Raw genomic sequence first — 16,077 nt, 5'->3', positions numbered from 1 at the left:
CCCCCCCCCCCCAAAACAACTAAATGCCAAGCGGACACCACGGGGCACAATTAGACCGCTTTACACTAGAGAGAGAGAGAGAGAGAGAGACAGAGAGACAGAGAGAGAGAGAGAGAGAGAGAGAGAGAGAGAGACGGCTACAGCGTGAACACACACATATACATACACACCAACTTCGCTCCCCATGCAGCCCACCACTGTCCTACAGTCATTTATTTTACTTTGCTAATTGCTTTAATGGGGTTTTCAGGGGCCAGCCTGTTCCTGTAAGCCAGTGGCTGCAACACTAACTCTCTGTCTCCATTAATAAGCTCACATCACAGCTGAATCTTTACTAATACAATCAGCTGACGACCACTTGATTTGTAGAACCTGCTCGTTAAGACACAGTTAATTGTTGTCCTTTTTACTTAGCTGCCTATCAAGCTTTGATTACCAGCGCACGCAACACACACACACACACACACACACACAGATGCGTCCACACCCATAAATCCCCTCGCTGGTGCAGTTCATAACACCTGCATTTTAAATGTTAAATTAGTTTTCCTTTTGTTTTCATTTATTTGCATCACACCTGATCAAGATTACAGCCACTCATTATTTCATGTATTGAAATTGTGTTTTTTTTGGCAAGTTGAGTTCACAAAACTCCTGTTGCTGTGACGGCCCAGCGACAGAACCAGTTTCTCTTTGTTGAGGTCAGCTGTACATGGAGGCTCCCGGGAATTATACTCACCTCAAAGTACGGGAGCACAGACTTCCTCGGTCAATTAAACACGCAACAAAACCGTGTTATCATGTCTGATATCTGCGTCAGGAATCCTCCAAAAAGCGCCAACGCAGCAGAGACGGCGGAGAGGTCACGTTCAGCTATTTGGATTAGCTGAGATGACGCCAGGCAGACGGATAGCTAACTTTCAGCCCCGATAAAATTTACGAGTGAGTTATATGAAAGAATTAACCCCGCTGTAGTTATGTAGTCATGAAGCTAGCAGTTTGTTGTACCGGGCTGTAAACATGTTTATTTCTGCTGTAAAGATGAACATTTTAACATGGCAGTCGTTGGGGGTTGACTCGTTTTTGGAGCCAGCCTCTAGTGGCCCTTTTGAGGAACTGCAGTTTTTGTGGCACTTCAGTTTTCAGCACCAGACGCTGCCGCTCGCATTAGAGACGCACATCTCACCCGAGTCTCGTGCCTCGCAGCTGAATCTGAATATGACACATGACATGAAGACGCATATAAATATTGTTTTTTAACCATTTTAGCAGCTGCATGTGGAGAGACAGTGGAGGCCACAACATATGATCATGTAATTCATACGCTGACTTAAATACAGTTGGTTGAACTCATTTTCTGGCTGTGTTGTGCAGTTTTACAGTTGCGTTTTCCCAAACTCCAAAGACCAAGAATTTTACCGAGCTTAAAAAGAATAGCTTGGAAAATGTTGAGTTTTATCCAAGTGACAGTTTTCTTTCAGCTGATATCATCCAGTGAGTGATGAACATGTTGAACTGCAGCAGTACATTGTGTATTGTAAACCCTTGGAGGACTGTAAGTGTTCTTTTTAATATATTAGCCCATTTATTATTCATCACCTCCGTTGGTTTCTGCTCATATCAGCACGAAAACCATTCAGCCGACCTTTTGCCGTTATGTAATCCATCCGGATAAAAGTTTGTCACGTAAATGGAAAAATTCTCCTGGTTTTACACATAAAAGTCAGTTTACTTATCATGGAGAGTTCTCCTCGGTCTGTGAAAACAGTTTCGTCTGCTTCAACAACGGCGTTGTCAAGTCCGACAAAGTAACTCACGGTGATGTTGTCAGGTTTATCTCGGTTTGTGTTCACAGACTTCAGATTTATAACAGAGAGAGAGAGATTTTGTAGCCTGACTCACACGAGACTAAAAAAAATCAGGATAACACGGCGTCTGCTGCTGCTGCTTTGATTTGAACTGTTCTGTTTTACATCTGTCTTTTATGAGTCCCATAATTTAATGGAGGCACAACAGAATAAACTCGAACACTCCTTTAAACTGCATTACCACACAAAGCTGATGAAATATTGTTGACATCATTATGAGGGATGACGCAACATAAGCAAAGTCAGTTTGTCAAATCAGTGTATGTTTAATGGCATTTGAAATCGAACGGAGATCTAATTCTAAATTGTGCATTTGAAAACGTTAAGTACATGATCTGTAGTTAAAACTTGCAAACACTTAATTGTGGTCGTGTAAAATGTGCTAAATGTACATTTTTACAATAGCTAGCATTAGCTCTGGTATTCGTTTACTTACAAGAGTAGAAAAAATCTTGTGCCAATGCCAACTCTCTACCACTGAGGTTAGCATGCTGACCAGCTAGCCCCCAGCGCGTCCTGTCTTCTAATACTACTCTGCTTCCACTGTAGCGCTGCCCGCGGGTCGTACTCTGACCTCTGGCAAACGTAGCGGTGGCTGAAGCCTCGGCCACCATCACCACCACCTCCACCCTCGCTTCATGTTGCACCTTCAGCCTGAACTGTGACATTTTATTTTTATTGGAATTGTTGTGCATTTAAACTGCGAATGTTTCCGGCTGTCTACTCCTCCAGTGATTTAGTGGCGCTATTCCATAAAGCTGGGGGAAAAAACAAAAGGCTGAGTTAAATACCCACATCTTTCTAAGTCCATGCCCCCAGTTTATTTCACAGGCGCTCTGTTATAAATTTGTAAACGGTGATAACCCTGAGGACACCGTCTGAGTTATCGTCTAAGACTTGACAAAGCTTCTCCAGAACCAAGACGACTTCATACACTTGTTTTCACAAGCTGAGTTGTTCTCCCCACATCAGTGTAATATCAATCACACACACACACACACACACACACACACACACACACACACTGACATGCATGTCGAGAGATGCCGCGTATTTACACTCTGCGATGTGTCTGGTTTCAGCCAAGTGCTCGGCCCGTGGTCCGTCTGTGTGCGATTAAACCTGTGGTCAGTGTGTCTGCAGCCAAACGGCCGTGTAAACTGAGCCAATCCAAATTTGAATAAAGAAATGACTGGAGGCTGCAGGAGCTTTTGCATGCAGCATGTGTTTGCTGGGATGTCATGATTGGTTTGGACAGTGTCATTCAGAGAGAGAGAGAGAGAGAGATGGAGAGGGAAAGTAGACAAGGATAAAAGAAAGCAAAGAACAAAGAAAAGTGTTGAGAACGGCTGAAGAACTCGGTGCTTTGTCGGGAAGCCATGGATTTAAATTTCGAGTCGGATTGTATCTGGGTAAGAGATGGTTGTGCCTTTTTTTTTTTTTTTTTTTTTTTTTTGGAAATGCTTTATCTCACAGCACATTAACCAATAAAATACAACTACAAAATGAAAAATGACTCTCAGTTTAAGTGTAAGGTGAAGGCTTGTAGGCAGGTGGTAAAGTGATGTAATTAAATGTAATTCTTCGTGCCTTCTTGGGGGCTTGTTAGCAAACTACCGGAGCTGGCGAGCTGACTGGCGACATGATAGCTACCTGGGGACACATCCAGTGAAGTCAATTATACTTACATAGACCTAAATCACAAGCTTCCCTCACAGGGGCTTTACAGTCTGTACAGCATGTGATACCCTCCATCCTCAGACCCAAGGTTTGGATAAAGAAAAGCTCTGTAACCAGCCGCCGTAACGCACCAAACTACGGCTGGGTTAACAGGTGCAGGCACTTTGCTTGTTCGGTGATTCGCTCAATAAAACAATAATGCGGTTGAAACCAGTTCTCCATCTTAATTGGAGAAACATGTCCGCTGATTGCAATATCTAAGTCAGCGCCCTCTGGTTATTGTGTAATAATTCAGCTCAACACTGATTTGATCCAGTGAAGATTTTATGTTTCATTAAACACGGTCTGCTTATAATTTGATTCTGTGAATTCAGTTCCTCTGAAACACGTGACAACTCTGCAAACTCCACTCTGCATGAAAACCTTGGGCCGTCTTCACCAAGTATTTTATGTCAGTTGAGTTTTAAGTGATGATAAAAGTTTACGGCTTAAATTTTTTCGTCGTATCGTTTTCACAAAGCTACTGAGAGAAGCTTCGACTAAGGAGCTGAGGGAAGGGGGAAAAGTTCACCCCGTTTGCTCCGGATGAACCGACCATATCTACAGTCAGCGGTTGACAGGCTGGAGCTTTTGCACGCAGCACGTATTAGCTGGGATGTCATAACTGTTTGTTGGTGTCATTCAGGGAGAGGGGAAGTTGACGAGTCAGGACGAAGGAGAGCGAGGACAAAGAAAAAGGATTTTAGATGCTGTGTGGACGAGGGCCGAAGGAGATTTTCACAGGGCGTTTTCTTGGTGCTTTAGGAAGAGAGTGTGACACCTGTTGGGAAACCGTGGGTTTGAATTGTAAGTCGGATTGTATCTGGGTAAGAGATGGTTGTGCATGCTTGTTTTTTCACTTTGCTTCTCCATAGGTTTTTTTTTTTTGGAGGCTTGCTCATCTTAAAGCACATCACTGAAATATAATTAAGATGAACAAGCAATTAAATTGACAAGTTGAATAAACATGGATGGTGCAACATGGCGAATTTACAGCATAATGCAAAATACTATGACTGTTTTAAGTTTGTGTTCTTCAATAGATGATGAATAAGATTATTTTTGCAGTTCTACTGTAAGATAAAGACGTTTATATTGATGGCGTTGTGCTAAAAAGCTAATTTTTGTGTTATATTTACCCCTTGTTGAGCCAGTTAGCATGCTAGCTAATGAAGGATGTTGCTTTACGATTGGATCGCATCACGACGCGAGTCACTGCACAATGTGAGTCGCACACACACACACCATTTTACGACAGAAGCTGTCTGCGGCTAACTCAGGCTAGCTTTGGTTAGCCGGCTAGTTCTGAGGCGCCTTAGTTACAGCCGTACCGACAGTGTGGGAGAAGTGAGAGCAGTTTTGTTGTGTCTCCTCCAGACTGTGAGAAGATGGTTCAAAGATGGCCGGCCTTACGTGTTGTTGATCATTTATGTTCAAGCTTGTGTGACTTGCATAGTGTAGTGACACGAGGACATGTTGTAGCCCTAGCCAGTCACTGCAGGATACCAAGCTAGCTGGATTACTGTGACAGTTTGCTAGCAAGGTTTCTGGGATGCTAACTGGGATGCTAACTGCGGACTATCTGTCTTTTGTGCAACAGTTTTTATTCAGAGGCAGATCACTAAAATGTTCTTTTACAGAGGGTGATATCAAAGTGGATGGTACAACACAGCTAATATTATAGCCTCCTTTTCTCAGAAGCTAATGACAAGACGCACAAATCCACTGAAAATGGGGATTTCATGCAAACGAAATGATTTCACACTTAAATTTAGCTGTTATAAATACTGGGCCCTTACTGCACAATACAAAATACACTGTTATAATTGACCTGTTGCTACAGAGACATAAATCAGTTTCATGTGCTTTCAAATTCTCCGTCTGTGTAGAGAAGAGAGGCTGTTGGTATGAAAAAAAAAAAGTCTTACCATGTCACAACTCGGTGTAGGTTAGGTGTGTGTGTGTGTGTGTGTGTGTGCGCTTGAATTCACTCCAGCTAACTTGCTTTTTTGCCCCCATACTCTCCTTACATCCCGTTTCAGCCCATAGAATTTCACTGAGGCAGAAAACGCAGTGTGTGTGTGTGTGTGTGTAGGCATGTGGATATGGCCTGCGAGTGTGTGAAGGCATGTGTGTGTGTGTGTGTGTGTGTGTGTGTGTGTCTGTGCTGGCTTGAGTCTACTGTTTCAGTGTGTGTGTGTGTGCACCTCCCTCCATCTTGCTCCCCTTCCATCTTTTGTGTCTCCTGCTTCTCCCCTTCTCCCAAAATCCCTCCTTGCTTTTCATGGTGATGGTGGGTGGGGGAGAGGAGGGAGGAGCAGGAGGGGGTGCAGATGGTCTGGTCAGAGAGAGAGAGAGAGAGAGAGAGAGAGAGAGAGAGAGAGAGAGAGGCAGAGAGTGACTGGCGAGCAGCGGGCTTTTTTGGCAGGGTCGGCCGGTGGGAGGGCCCATTGTGATGCAACGTTGCATAAATAATGCCACGGGGCTTCTAAATGCTCCGTTGCCATGGGGACCTTTGTGCCTCAGTGAACACCGTGTGTGTGTGTGTGTGTTTCATGGCCCCTGAGGAGGGACAGAGAAAGAGACATAGAGAGAGAGAGAGAGAGAGAGAGAGAGCGAGGGGCTGAGTTGCAGTCAGCTCAAGTGACACTTGTAGTCTCTCTCTCACTGTCTCTCTGTCGCTGGCTGCGTCCTGACCCGGGACAGATGAGTGTTTGGAGGAGGGAGACCAGTGTTGACGCCTTTTTGACCGGAGGGGAGCAGAGAAAGGCGGGATACCCTGTGGCTTTTTGTGTGTCTCTCTGTGAAGTATGGTCCATGTGAAGGTATGTCCGCTCCGCTCTCTTTCCTTTTTTTATTTGATTTCCCCAATTTTCCACCATCGTTACAGAGTCCGAATCCTCTGCACCAGGATCTGTGCTCCTTCCTCCGCAGTAACAGGTGTCTGTCCGCCAGCCTTGAATTGGAGGGAGCAGAGATTGGAAGGGAAGGAGGAGGAGGAGGAGGAGGAGGAGGAGGAGGTGGTGGTGCTGGTGGGGAAGCCATCGCTTTTGTTTGGCTGTTTTTATCGAGGATCTTTACAACCAAATTCTCACGACTCGCCATCCAGCGAAGTTAGTCAGCCTGCTCAACCTCTCTGCGTTCTCAGCCGCAGGAGCGCCAAACAAGCGAAGGGGGAGGAGGGAGGGGAAACACCAGCTTTTTTATCTTTTCTTTCATCTGCTGTGGTGATGTTGCCTCAAAGTAGGTTTGTTTTTTTCCCTCGGTTTTACTCGTCTTTACGTCAGCTGATGAGGAGGTGCAGATTGATCTGACTGGAAAAAGTCAGACGGCAGAGGGAAAAGCGTGCAGCGATGTTTGAGATGTAAATAGAGATGATGCTTTGTAGTAAGGTGGCTGATCTGGGTTTGCATCAAAGGATTGTTACCAGCCGCGACCGTGTGGCTGGTATTGTTTTCACCGTGTGTGTGTGTGTGTGTGTGTGTGTGTGTGTGTGTGTTGTCCCCTGGAGACACCTACTGTAACAGGAACTATCACACAGGTGGTTTTAAGTAGATTGACAGGTGTTTTCTCCGTCTGTGTGTAGCGTTGCAAACCGTGCAGCATGCGGTCATGAAACTTCACAGGTGTGTGGAGGAGATCAGAATGGAGGCAGAGTTGGAAGATGGGTGTGGTGTGACCCACGAGCACTGAGTAGTCACGGGTCGCAAAGTCAGCCGGTGTGATCTGTGGCATCTTTTTCTCTTGGAATCAGACTTTACTTGCTGAGATCATAGACACTGAACTCACCCATGTGCCTCTGATAACTGACTTCACACTGATCTTTGGTGATTAAGTGCTAAAAAGGACGTTTTATTACCAGGCTTTTATTTTTTTATTATCTGCTCATTAAATTCAGCTCAAATACATCTGAGCACAGGTGATTTTTATTTATTTTCTTATTTTATTTTTATACCAATTCTTTTTGGGCAAACAGGGAAGAGTCTGCATGTTTCTGTTGCTCTTTAATAGCATTCACACTTCACAGCAGTGTGTGTGTGTGTGTGTGTGTGTGTGTGTGTGTGTGAGCATTACAGCGTGTTAACATCAACAGACTCCGCGACTGCTCGAGTTAGATTTGGTGCTTTACAGCAGAACATGTACGACAGTTGGAGATTTCATGAAGTCTAAAGGAAACTTTATATAAGTGTGGCGCTCTCTCGGTGAGGCTGTGTATCCACTGTATGACACAGCAGTTAGTCTCTGTCTGTGTGACTCTGTAAGCTGTGTACACAATCTGCACAATTAATACAAACAACATTTACGCTTGTGTGTGTGTGTGTGTGTGTGTGTGCACATGTGTGGCAGCCATGTTTCTATATATATATATGTGCCTGTGTGTGTGTGTGTGTGTCTAGTCACCGTTAATAGATGATGATGCATAATTATAGTGAAATTTGCAATTTACATTAATGATTCATTATAATCAAATTGTATTATTATGGTGGAGAGGCTGGATTTGCCTCAGGCATCATCAGTGTTTCAGCTCCCACAGACCAGCACTCTGCTCCGCGTCAGTCCTCTCAGGCACAAAACTGTAATTACTATGAAACATCATTAATGTTGCTCCTTACTGGGAAATGCATTTTGAGGGTTTTTCACATGTTAAAACTGTTATGAAGTTGTGTCGTTTCTCCGACCGTGTCTGTGCAAACAGAGCAGTCTGGCTCTTTATTCACTTTTAATGACGTGCGGTTGATTTCTGGATATATTCAGCTTATCTTGGCTGGAAGCTGTGTGAGGGTGGAGTGTTGCATGTGCAACAGGCCATTTGTCTAGCAGAGTTATTGTCTGATTGTTTCAGCACAACATTATCAAAGTGTCTTGTTTCCCACTTGAATTTATATAGATATAATCTACGTGAGCTGCCCGTCAAATCATATGGAATATATGCAGGTCCACCCACCTGCAGGTCAGAAAACTTCAAATATAAACTTTTAAAGCGTTTAGAGGAGCTCTCTCACTGAATAGCTTCTCTGTATTCAAATGCTGCCTGAGGAGCGCCGACTGATTATATTACCCATTCAAAAATGATTACCAGCTGCATGGCTGATATTGTTTTTTACCTTGTGAGTGTGTGTGTGTGTGTGTGTGTGTCATCATGGCGACATGTGGTCCTGGAGACGCCTACTGTAACGGGGAGTCACAGATGTGCCCAGGTTTCTAGTTGAGTTTGAAGACGGGTGCGGTCTGACCCATGAGTTTTATTTTCTGGAAACCTACAGAAAAGCGTCAGAAGCAGCGCTGCAGTTAAAGACGGTTTGTTTTCCTCCGCTCATTCTCAACGATACACAACCCAATTGGATTAATTTGTGTTTTGCACAAAATGCTGATATCAGTTATGGTTAATGGGCTATTATGATTGCAGCAGCAGACACCGAATACTATAATCAGCCGTCGGTTTGTTTGTGTATCAGGTAATGAGTGGTTATTTATCCTCACAATAAACGACATAAATCAAGCATAAAAACAATGAGAGTAATGCAAGAAAAGAAGAAACGGTGTTCAGAGACTTCGTGTCTGTGTATCTCTATATATTCCAGTTAAGAAGCGCTCATCATGATCTTTTAAACGCACGCCTCCTCCTGGATCTTGTTACGGACACTTATATACTTACATATATTATTTACAGAAACACCAGAGATTCAAATATCCCAAGTTTGAATATGATATCAATGAAATGTTTGTTGTTTGGCCGAGGTCTCCTCTGCCTCACCGTGCAGATGAAAAGCATCAGTTGTGTGTGGAGCGATGAGGAGACGGTAACGTTTCCTCAAATTAAAACACAAAATACACATAAATACATAAACAGTTTCTGCTGATTTGACATTTGATTGGAGCTCTTTTTATTATCGTGGTCTCACGCCCTTCGCTGCAGCTGTTTATCTCAATGAACAAACGCTTAATAACGCATAACAGCAGTAGATGGAAATGCACTCTCATTTGCATTTTCATTTTTTGCAGATTTTTCTAGAAATTCATGTAAAGATTTGCATTAAATTTGAATGGAAACCTGCTCACGAGACCCACGGGTCGCCAGAATGGATGATTTTTGTTTTGTCAGTGTTCCTGCTGCGTCTCCAGTCTCAAGGTTTTATTCTCCTTTTTCTGAACGGCGAGAATTTCCACAATGAAGCTGCGTATTATCCGCAGGTGACCATACTTCACGTATTCAGCAACGAGCCCGTCTTGGAGCTGCACTGTATTTAAATATTCAGTGTTTATTTATCGATTCAGATTCAGGCCGTACATTTCAGAGTTGGCGTGGAGTGTGGCAACGGCGTTTTCTGCAGGTGGCGCCATCCTAGCAGCTGCTGATGGGTTCTGACTGACTTCCTTTCCCACCTCTCCGCTCGTGTCTCCCACCGCAGGGTAACAGCAGTTTCAGTGTATAGATGATTGGTCAGGAAGGAATTAGACGAATGCAGTCTTGTAATAAAATAAAAGATTAACACAATTCTTCCTCCAAAACTTCATCTGTTGTGCGGGTTGTTTCCCGGTCGCAGGGTAACAAGTGTCACGTTTGTGACGGGCTTAAGTCTGGTGTCACAGTTATCAAACGCTTCTCAGTGGGAGATCTGGCAGCGTGGAACTGGCAGACCTGGTGATATCTGCTGTGTTTTTCCCACCACGGACCATTTCACATCAATTAAAAATGTGTCGGAGACGACGGAGACAAAATAATGATCAGGATGACTGTAAATGCGACAGTAAATAAATAGACAGATTGTTTTGACACATTCTCTCTCTCTCTCTGTCTTTGTTTCCAGGAGTTGCAGTTTGAACGTCTGACCAGGGAGCTGGAAGCCGAACGACAGATTGTTGCCAGTCAGCTGGAGAGATGCAAACTTGGCTCTGAGACTGGAAGCATGACTAGCATCAGGTGTGTGTGTGTGTGTGTGTGTGTGTGTGTCTAGCCTTTGCTGTGTTGAGGAGCTGGTCACGTTAGAGATGCGCTCCTTGATTTCTATCCAGATTTCATCTCCGTGCTTCAGACCACAGTTTCAAAAACACTGTTGTTTTGCTTTTGAAGTTTTTGAGGGTGCGATGTTCCTGCGTTCCTCTGGTGCACTGGATTGTGTTCCTTCTCTGTTCACCACAGACACTGCTTAGTTACTTTGCACATATATTTATACTGTTGTTTTCTTATGAATTTACCCAATTAACATGTGTCAGAGTGCAATATATAGATGCAACTGGTAGGTCTCAGTTTCCCTTTGAGTTGCAGCTTGATCTCTCGCTGTCAGTTTGTCTCTTTAAGTTAACATGAGGAATCTGAGGTGCTATAATGCAGCCGAGGTGCATATTCAATGGTCGCCATGTAGTTTTTTTATCATCCTTAATTAATCAGTGCAGTATTTTTTAGACATAATTAACAACAAATAAAAACGATGACATGTTATGGTTGTATAAAGTTGTCAAAGGAGCTATTTGTAAGTTCTGCTATCGCTGCATAGCTAACGTTAGCGTTAATTAGCTGTGTACTTGCCAGTCTAGAAGAAGCTGATGTGCATTCAGCGTCAAACTTCGGTCCTGCTCCTCACCAAAGCAACGCCGACATACAATCTCGTCTCTATCTCGTCTTTTCTTCCGCTGAAGTTAGCACGCTAACCAGCTAGCGGCTCGCTGTAGCCTCCGATCTGCCCTGAATAAACACAACAATGGCTCAACAGTCACCACCACCTGCTCCTGATAAGAAACCACGTTCAGCAGCAGTCAGAGTCATTTGATCTGTTGGTATTACAGAACCTTGAAAGGGATGAAGTTACCATCCTGAAGCCATTAACTCCACATTAACTACAGATACTGCAGCACCTTTAAACACAGAGGAACGGATTTCTTTCAGGCTTTTTCTCAGCGCAGACACTTTTGACTTTAGAGGAGATCTAGATTTGATCCAAATATTGTGCCATATAAATAATGGATGCTTCGGTATGTTCTTTTATAGTGTTAGAGACGAACATGATCTTCTGTCGTGCAAAACTATAAGCTCTTAAAATATCGCTCATTTCCTCCCAGGTGATACTCAGATGTGAAAACATCCCAGATTTCTTGCTGAGTTTTGTAAATTTTTTACTTTTTATTTTTTGCAGAGGTGGATCAAAAACAAAAAGTTTTTCTTTTACTTGCATAATCGTGCCAAGTCTGTCAGGATTACTCTTCAGGTTGATTGATCAAAGCGGCCGCTTTTAGTCGTTAAAGCTAATTTCTTTGTCTCAGGTCTGATGTCGCAGGAAAGCAACGACACAATGTGCTTATTTACTGTCCATTTAAAAACAACAACTGCTTCTCACAAAAGAATCCGGCGACGTGCAGTTTTCACAGGAGTCCATTATTCTGTTCAGGGCCTTCACACTTTTCTTTATTTTTGTGTGTGTGAAGAGAGGAAGTAAACTGTACACAATGTGAAGAGACTGCCGTATTATCTGCCGCTGATTGAGTTTAGACACGAGCCTCGTCTCTGCTGCGAGCCCGGAGAACACGCTCTACACATTCCACAGCGGTCCCGATGCGACAGCAGCACTCCTGACACAATGGTGGTAATGCACTTAGCCTGCCTCTCAGGACAATGTAACACGATTAAAGCCTCTGTCTCCATCGCTCCGTCTCACCCTCCCTCTCGCGCGCAAATAGCCACAAACAATCCATCATCTCTTCTCCTCTTTGATTCTGCCGAGCGAGCGGGGATTCCTCCCGTCTCAAACTAATTACTCGTCCGCTGGCGTCGTAATTCTCATTTCGGTTTTAAGGGGGTGAACCAACAAAGAGTGGGGAAGATGGTCTAAAAAAACGATTCTTTAACAAGTCTAATTAACCGGTGTCTGCATTTAGCTCCTCGGTGCCGTCACAGGGTTTCATTTAAAACAAGCAGCGGCACCAGAGATGGAAGAGGTGTGTAGTCCAACAAAAAAAAACTAAACAAAACAAAAAAAAACCCCATCTTCCACTTCATCACCCAGCTGCACACAGATGGAATAAAGGCTGCCATCTTGCTAACTCGATAAGATGGGTTTATTATTTAGTGAGGAGCGGAGCGTCTTGTGGATTACACTGTCTTCCGTTGCTTTTTATAGGCCGTCCTTTTCTGTTTGACTTAGAGGTAATTACCAAATGGACAAATGCTTTTGGCAAAACACAAACACGTCCACCAAGGCAATATGCTGGAGGTCTGTGGTGCCTAAAGTGTGTAAGGATTTATTGTTCAATTACCCCTGGAACATTTGTATTGTGGCCGTTCTGAATAGTTTTATTCATCACCGCTTTTCCCCCCTGAACAAAAGGGCCAACATTTAATCGGCAGCTACAATACATGTACAAGAATCTATCTTGGTAGCGTTTGTGACGAGGCTTAGCGACACTGTGCACTTCATTTAAGATAGGAGCTGCAATACATTTTATATATTTTATTCTTTTTACTTCCTCAGTTTTTCTTCCACAAGGATAGCCTAAGTGCGTTAGCGTGGCTCAGATTCATTTTGGCTAGTAAGAGCACGAGTAACTGCTGCTCGCTGCCATTCCTCACCTGTAATTCAACACGTCTGCGTCATGTTAGCTAGCGAGTGCTGTCCGTTGTCTGTTGTGAAGACGTGGCATTCAATCTTCAAAATTTAATTTGTAGTTTCCCAGCAAGCTATGTTATGTTTTATTATTATTTTACGTAATTATTATCTAAATGCTGCCAGAGTGCATGATAGCTAAACTGTTAGCCTCTGTGACACTGTGTTCCTGCCCTGTGGTGCTGCATAGATGCCCCATTGTTTGCAAAAAAGCCACATATAGTAGGATTATGTAATATGTTCTATCCCTCAGTTACTTTCACAGAACAGTAGAGTAATTGTGCCTGAAAAAAAAAAATCATGACACAAAATCCACTTACATTAGCTTTTTCATCTTAAGCAGACATACAAGGAAGAACCTGGTCCTTTTGTTAAAGGTCCCTTATTGTAATAAAGATGGATTTCTATGTGTAGTGTGATTATAGATCAGGTCTAGGTTCTGTATTAATACTGTGAAAGTATCAAAGCCTCAGTTCACAGAGAAATGCACACAGCCTGTATTCAGAAACTGAGCCTTAAAACCAGCCGTCAGGACTTCTGGAACTTTGTGATGTCACAACGAAGCAGTCACCGGCCTCAGGGTCAGAGCCTCCTCTCTCCTTCTGATTAAAACCATAAATGGAAATCAAATCTTCAGATTAAACTCAGGGAAAGTATAAAATATGGGACCTTCAAAGTTTTCATTTTGTCAGACATTATATTGTTAATATATATAATAAAAAATAATTACCAAATTTCATTAGACAGCACATTAAATGTATAATTTGGTGGACATTTCTATCTTGAGACAGTTGTAATTGCATGAAGATGTAATATCTGGACCTGCGACACAAGTTAGGAAGCTGCGTTAGTGTTTCTGTGAAAACGCCGTCACAGACAGATATATTGTCTTTCCCTGAGGAGCAGCTAAAGTTTCCAAACCCAGACAAACCGCAGGCTCAGAGACTGAGGCACAGTAGATGTAATTTGACCAACAGCGTTAAGACCAGGGACAATAAAATAGCCGTGTTGGGTTTTTCAGACACCTCTGCAAATGGTCGCGCTTAGATAGATGCAACGGTGAAATGGGACGATGCCGCTGGGCTCAGGGTGACTTTTCATGAACTCGTCCTGCGATAACTTCAAGGTCGGAAAGTTGAGAAATAACTGTGTCTGAAAACACAGATGTCTGTGTCACAAGAAGAGACTCCACAAATATAACTGATATGTGACTAATGTGTTTTTTTTAAGTCTTTACAGGTTGTTAATATTCTTTAATACTTGGATATAACAATTAAAATAACAAGCAAGGAACGAAGTGCCTGATTTAATGGCAATCTGTCCCCAACAGTCAGTTTAAACGGCAGAAAAGTTGAATTATGAATGAGTGTTAATTGCAGCTGTGTGGCTGTGGGGGTGCCGGGAGTTCAGGAACCTGCTCCTGTTGTGTTGTGGAAGATAAAGACTTTCAGAGGTGCTAATGAGTTGCTCAGCTCTGCCTTTGTTTCCAGTCTTAATCAGTCTCCACAGGTCACAGTGTCTGCTGCGGCATATGCTGCTGCTTTATCACTTCAAAAAGCACAAATCCACCGCCTGACTCTGTGTGTGTGTGTGTGTGTGTGTGTGTGTGTGTGTGTTGCACTATCAGTCAAACCGAGACAATGATTTAGTCTGGAAAGAAGAGCGAGACACGTGTTGCCTCGTCGGTGAAAGGACCAAATGGCAGCGTTGGCGGTGATACTTTGCGGTGCCTCTTGTCTCAGGCTTGAACCAGAGGTTGGAGACAAACGGAAAAAGAATTACACCGATCACGGCTGCATTGTGTTCACTGTTGAACAACTGTTCTGTTGTGTTCGATCACTTAACCTCAGTGTCCAGCCACATCCCCTCACTCAGGTGTCTGTGGTGCATTCAGCAGTTAACAATGAATGGTCTATGTGTCATTAGTCAGGGTTTATACCTGTATTATGCTCAACATTTCACCTACAGAGCAACAGGTGCATCAGGTGTTTCAGCTTTTCTTCTCGCCAGTTTTTACTAAAGAGATCAATGTATTTTGCTTTAGGGGAGACCTTTGCTTCTACTCCTCTTCTGCTCTTTTGTCATTCTATTGTGTTTTCTTCCTTTGTTTGCCCACTCTCCCCGTCTCCATATCCGACCTCTGTTCAAGTCGTCAGCTCTCTCTCTCTCTCTCTCTCTCTCTCTCTCTCTCTCTCTCTCTCTCTCTGTGATCCAGACACGAGGTCAGGCTGTTGGAGCCGTTCAGTAAAGAGTTATTATTCTGGGACCTGTTGCTGTTCGTTCATATGAAAACACGTCAACCAACCTGACCCAACGTGACCCAGGCTTTTGCTTTTTGGTGCATTTTTATTTTTTAAACCAGCGCTGAAGCAGATGGTTGACTCTGATCTCACCCAGCTGCATCACGGGTTAGCGGTCTATGAATTCAAAGTTATGAATAATCAACTAATCCGCCTTTGATTTTGACTGAAGGAGAGAAGAGGAGAGAGGAAACACCCCAGAAAATCAGAGTGGTATCTCTCTGTAGTCTCAGTTGGTGCTCCCTGGATACAGTCCCTTTATCTAATCATCCAAGTGGACCTCTGACAGCGAGCACACACCCTGCAGATACAGATACCGTAGCTCTGGTGGCACTGCGGCTACCACTCCACTCTGCTGGCCCGGTGAACAGCCTCCTCCCAGGGCGGGCTGTTGGTCTGCCTCTTTTGGCCCGTTGCATATCTGCGACATTAGTCCGGTAATCGGATGCGCGTGTGCCTGGCTGCTGAGCGGTGAACGCAGCACCCGGCGAGACCCACCGCCACTTATCTGGCGGCAAAATGCGACCCGTGTTGCGAGCCCAGCGAGGGCCCATTACCCAGAAGCTGTCAGGACGCTCGTCTGCCAGCTAAGAC

At 43.8% G+C, this 16,077-nt stretch overlaps 1 protein-coding gene across 3 annotated transcripts in view; it reads left to right on the top strand.

The window, feature by feature from the left end:
• ctnnd2b (catenin (cadherin-associated protein), delta 2b) overlaps positions 1–16,077 on the top strand; it is a 159,641-nt gene that overhangs the window by 43,451 nt on the left and 100,113 nt on the right. For 2 of the 3 annotated variants that reach the window (XM_087173420.1, XM_087173422.1), the window contains exon 3: positions 10,397–10,509. In XM_087173420.1, the coding sequence (XP_087029546.1) occupies positions 10,397–10,509 (113 nt within the window). Of the gene's footprint in view, positions 1–6,305; positions 6,413–10,396; positions 10,510–16,077 lie in introns of those variants that run through there. The other variant, XM_087173421.1, reaches the window with a different exon arrangement.

The sequence above is a fragment of the Seriola lalandi genome, unplaced genomic scaffold (assembly GCF_002814215.2).
Source record: "Seriola lalandi dorsalis isolate HSWRI2012SDOR001 ecotype SW California unplaced genomic scaffold, Sedor1 jcf7180002054208, whole genome shotgun sequence".
In the NCBI taxonomy this organism is placed as follows: Eukaryota; Metazoa; Chordata; class Actinopteri; order Carangiformes; family Carangidae; genus Seriola; species Seriola lalandi.
This window is presented reverse-complemented; position numbering and strand designations above follow the sequence as displayed.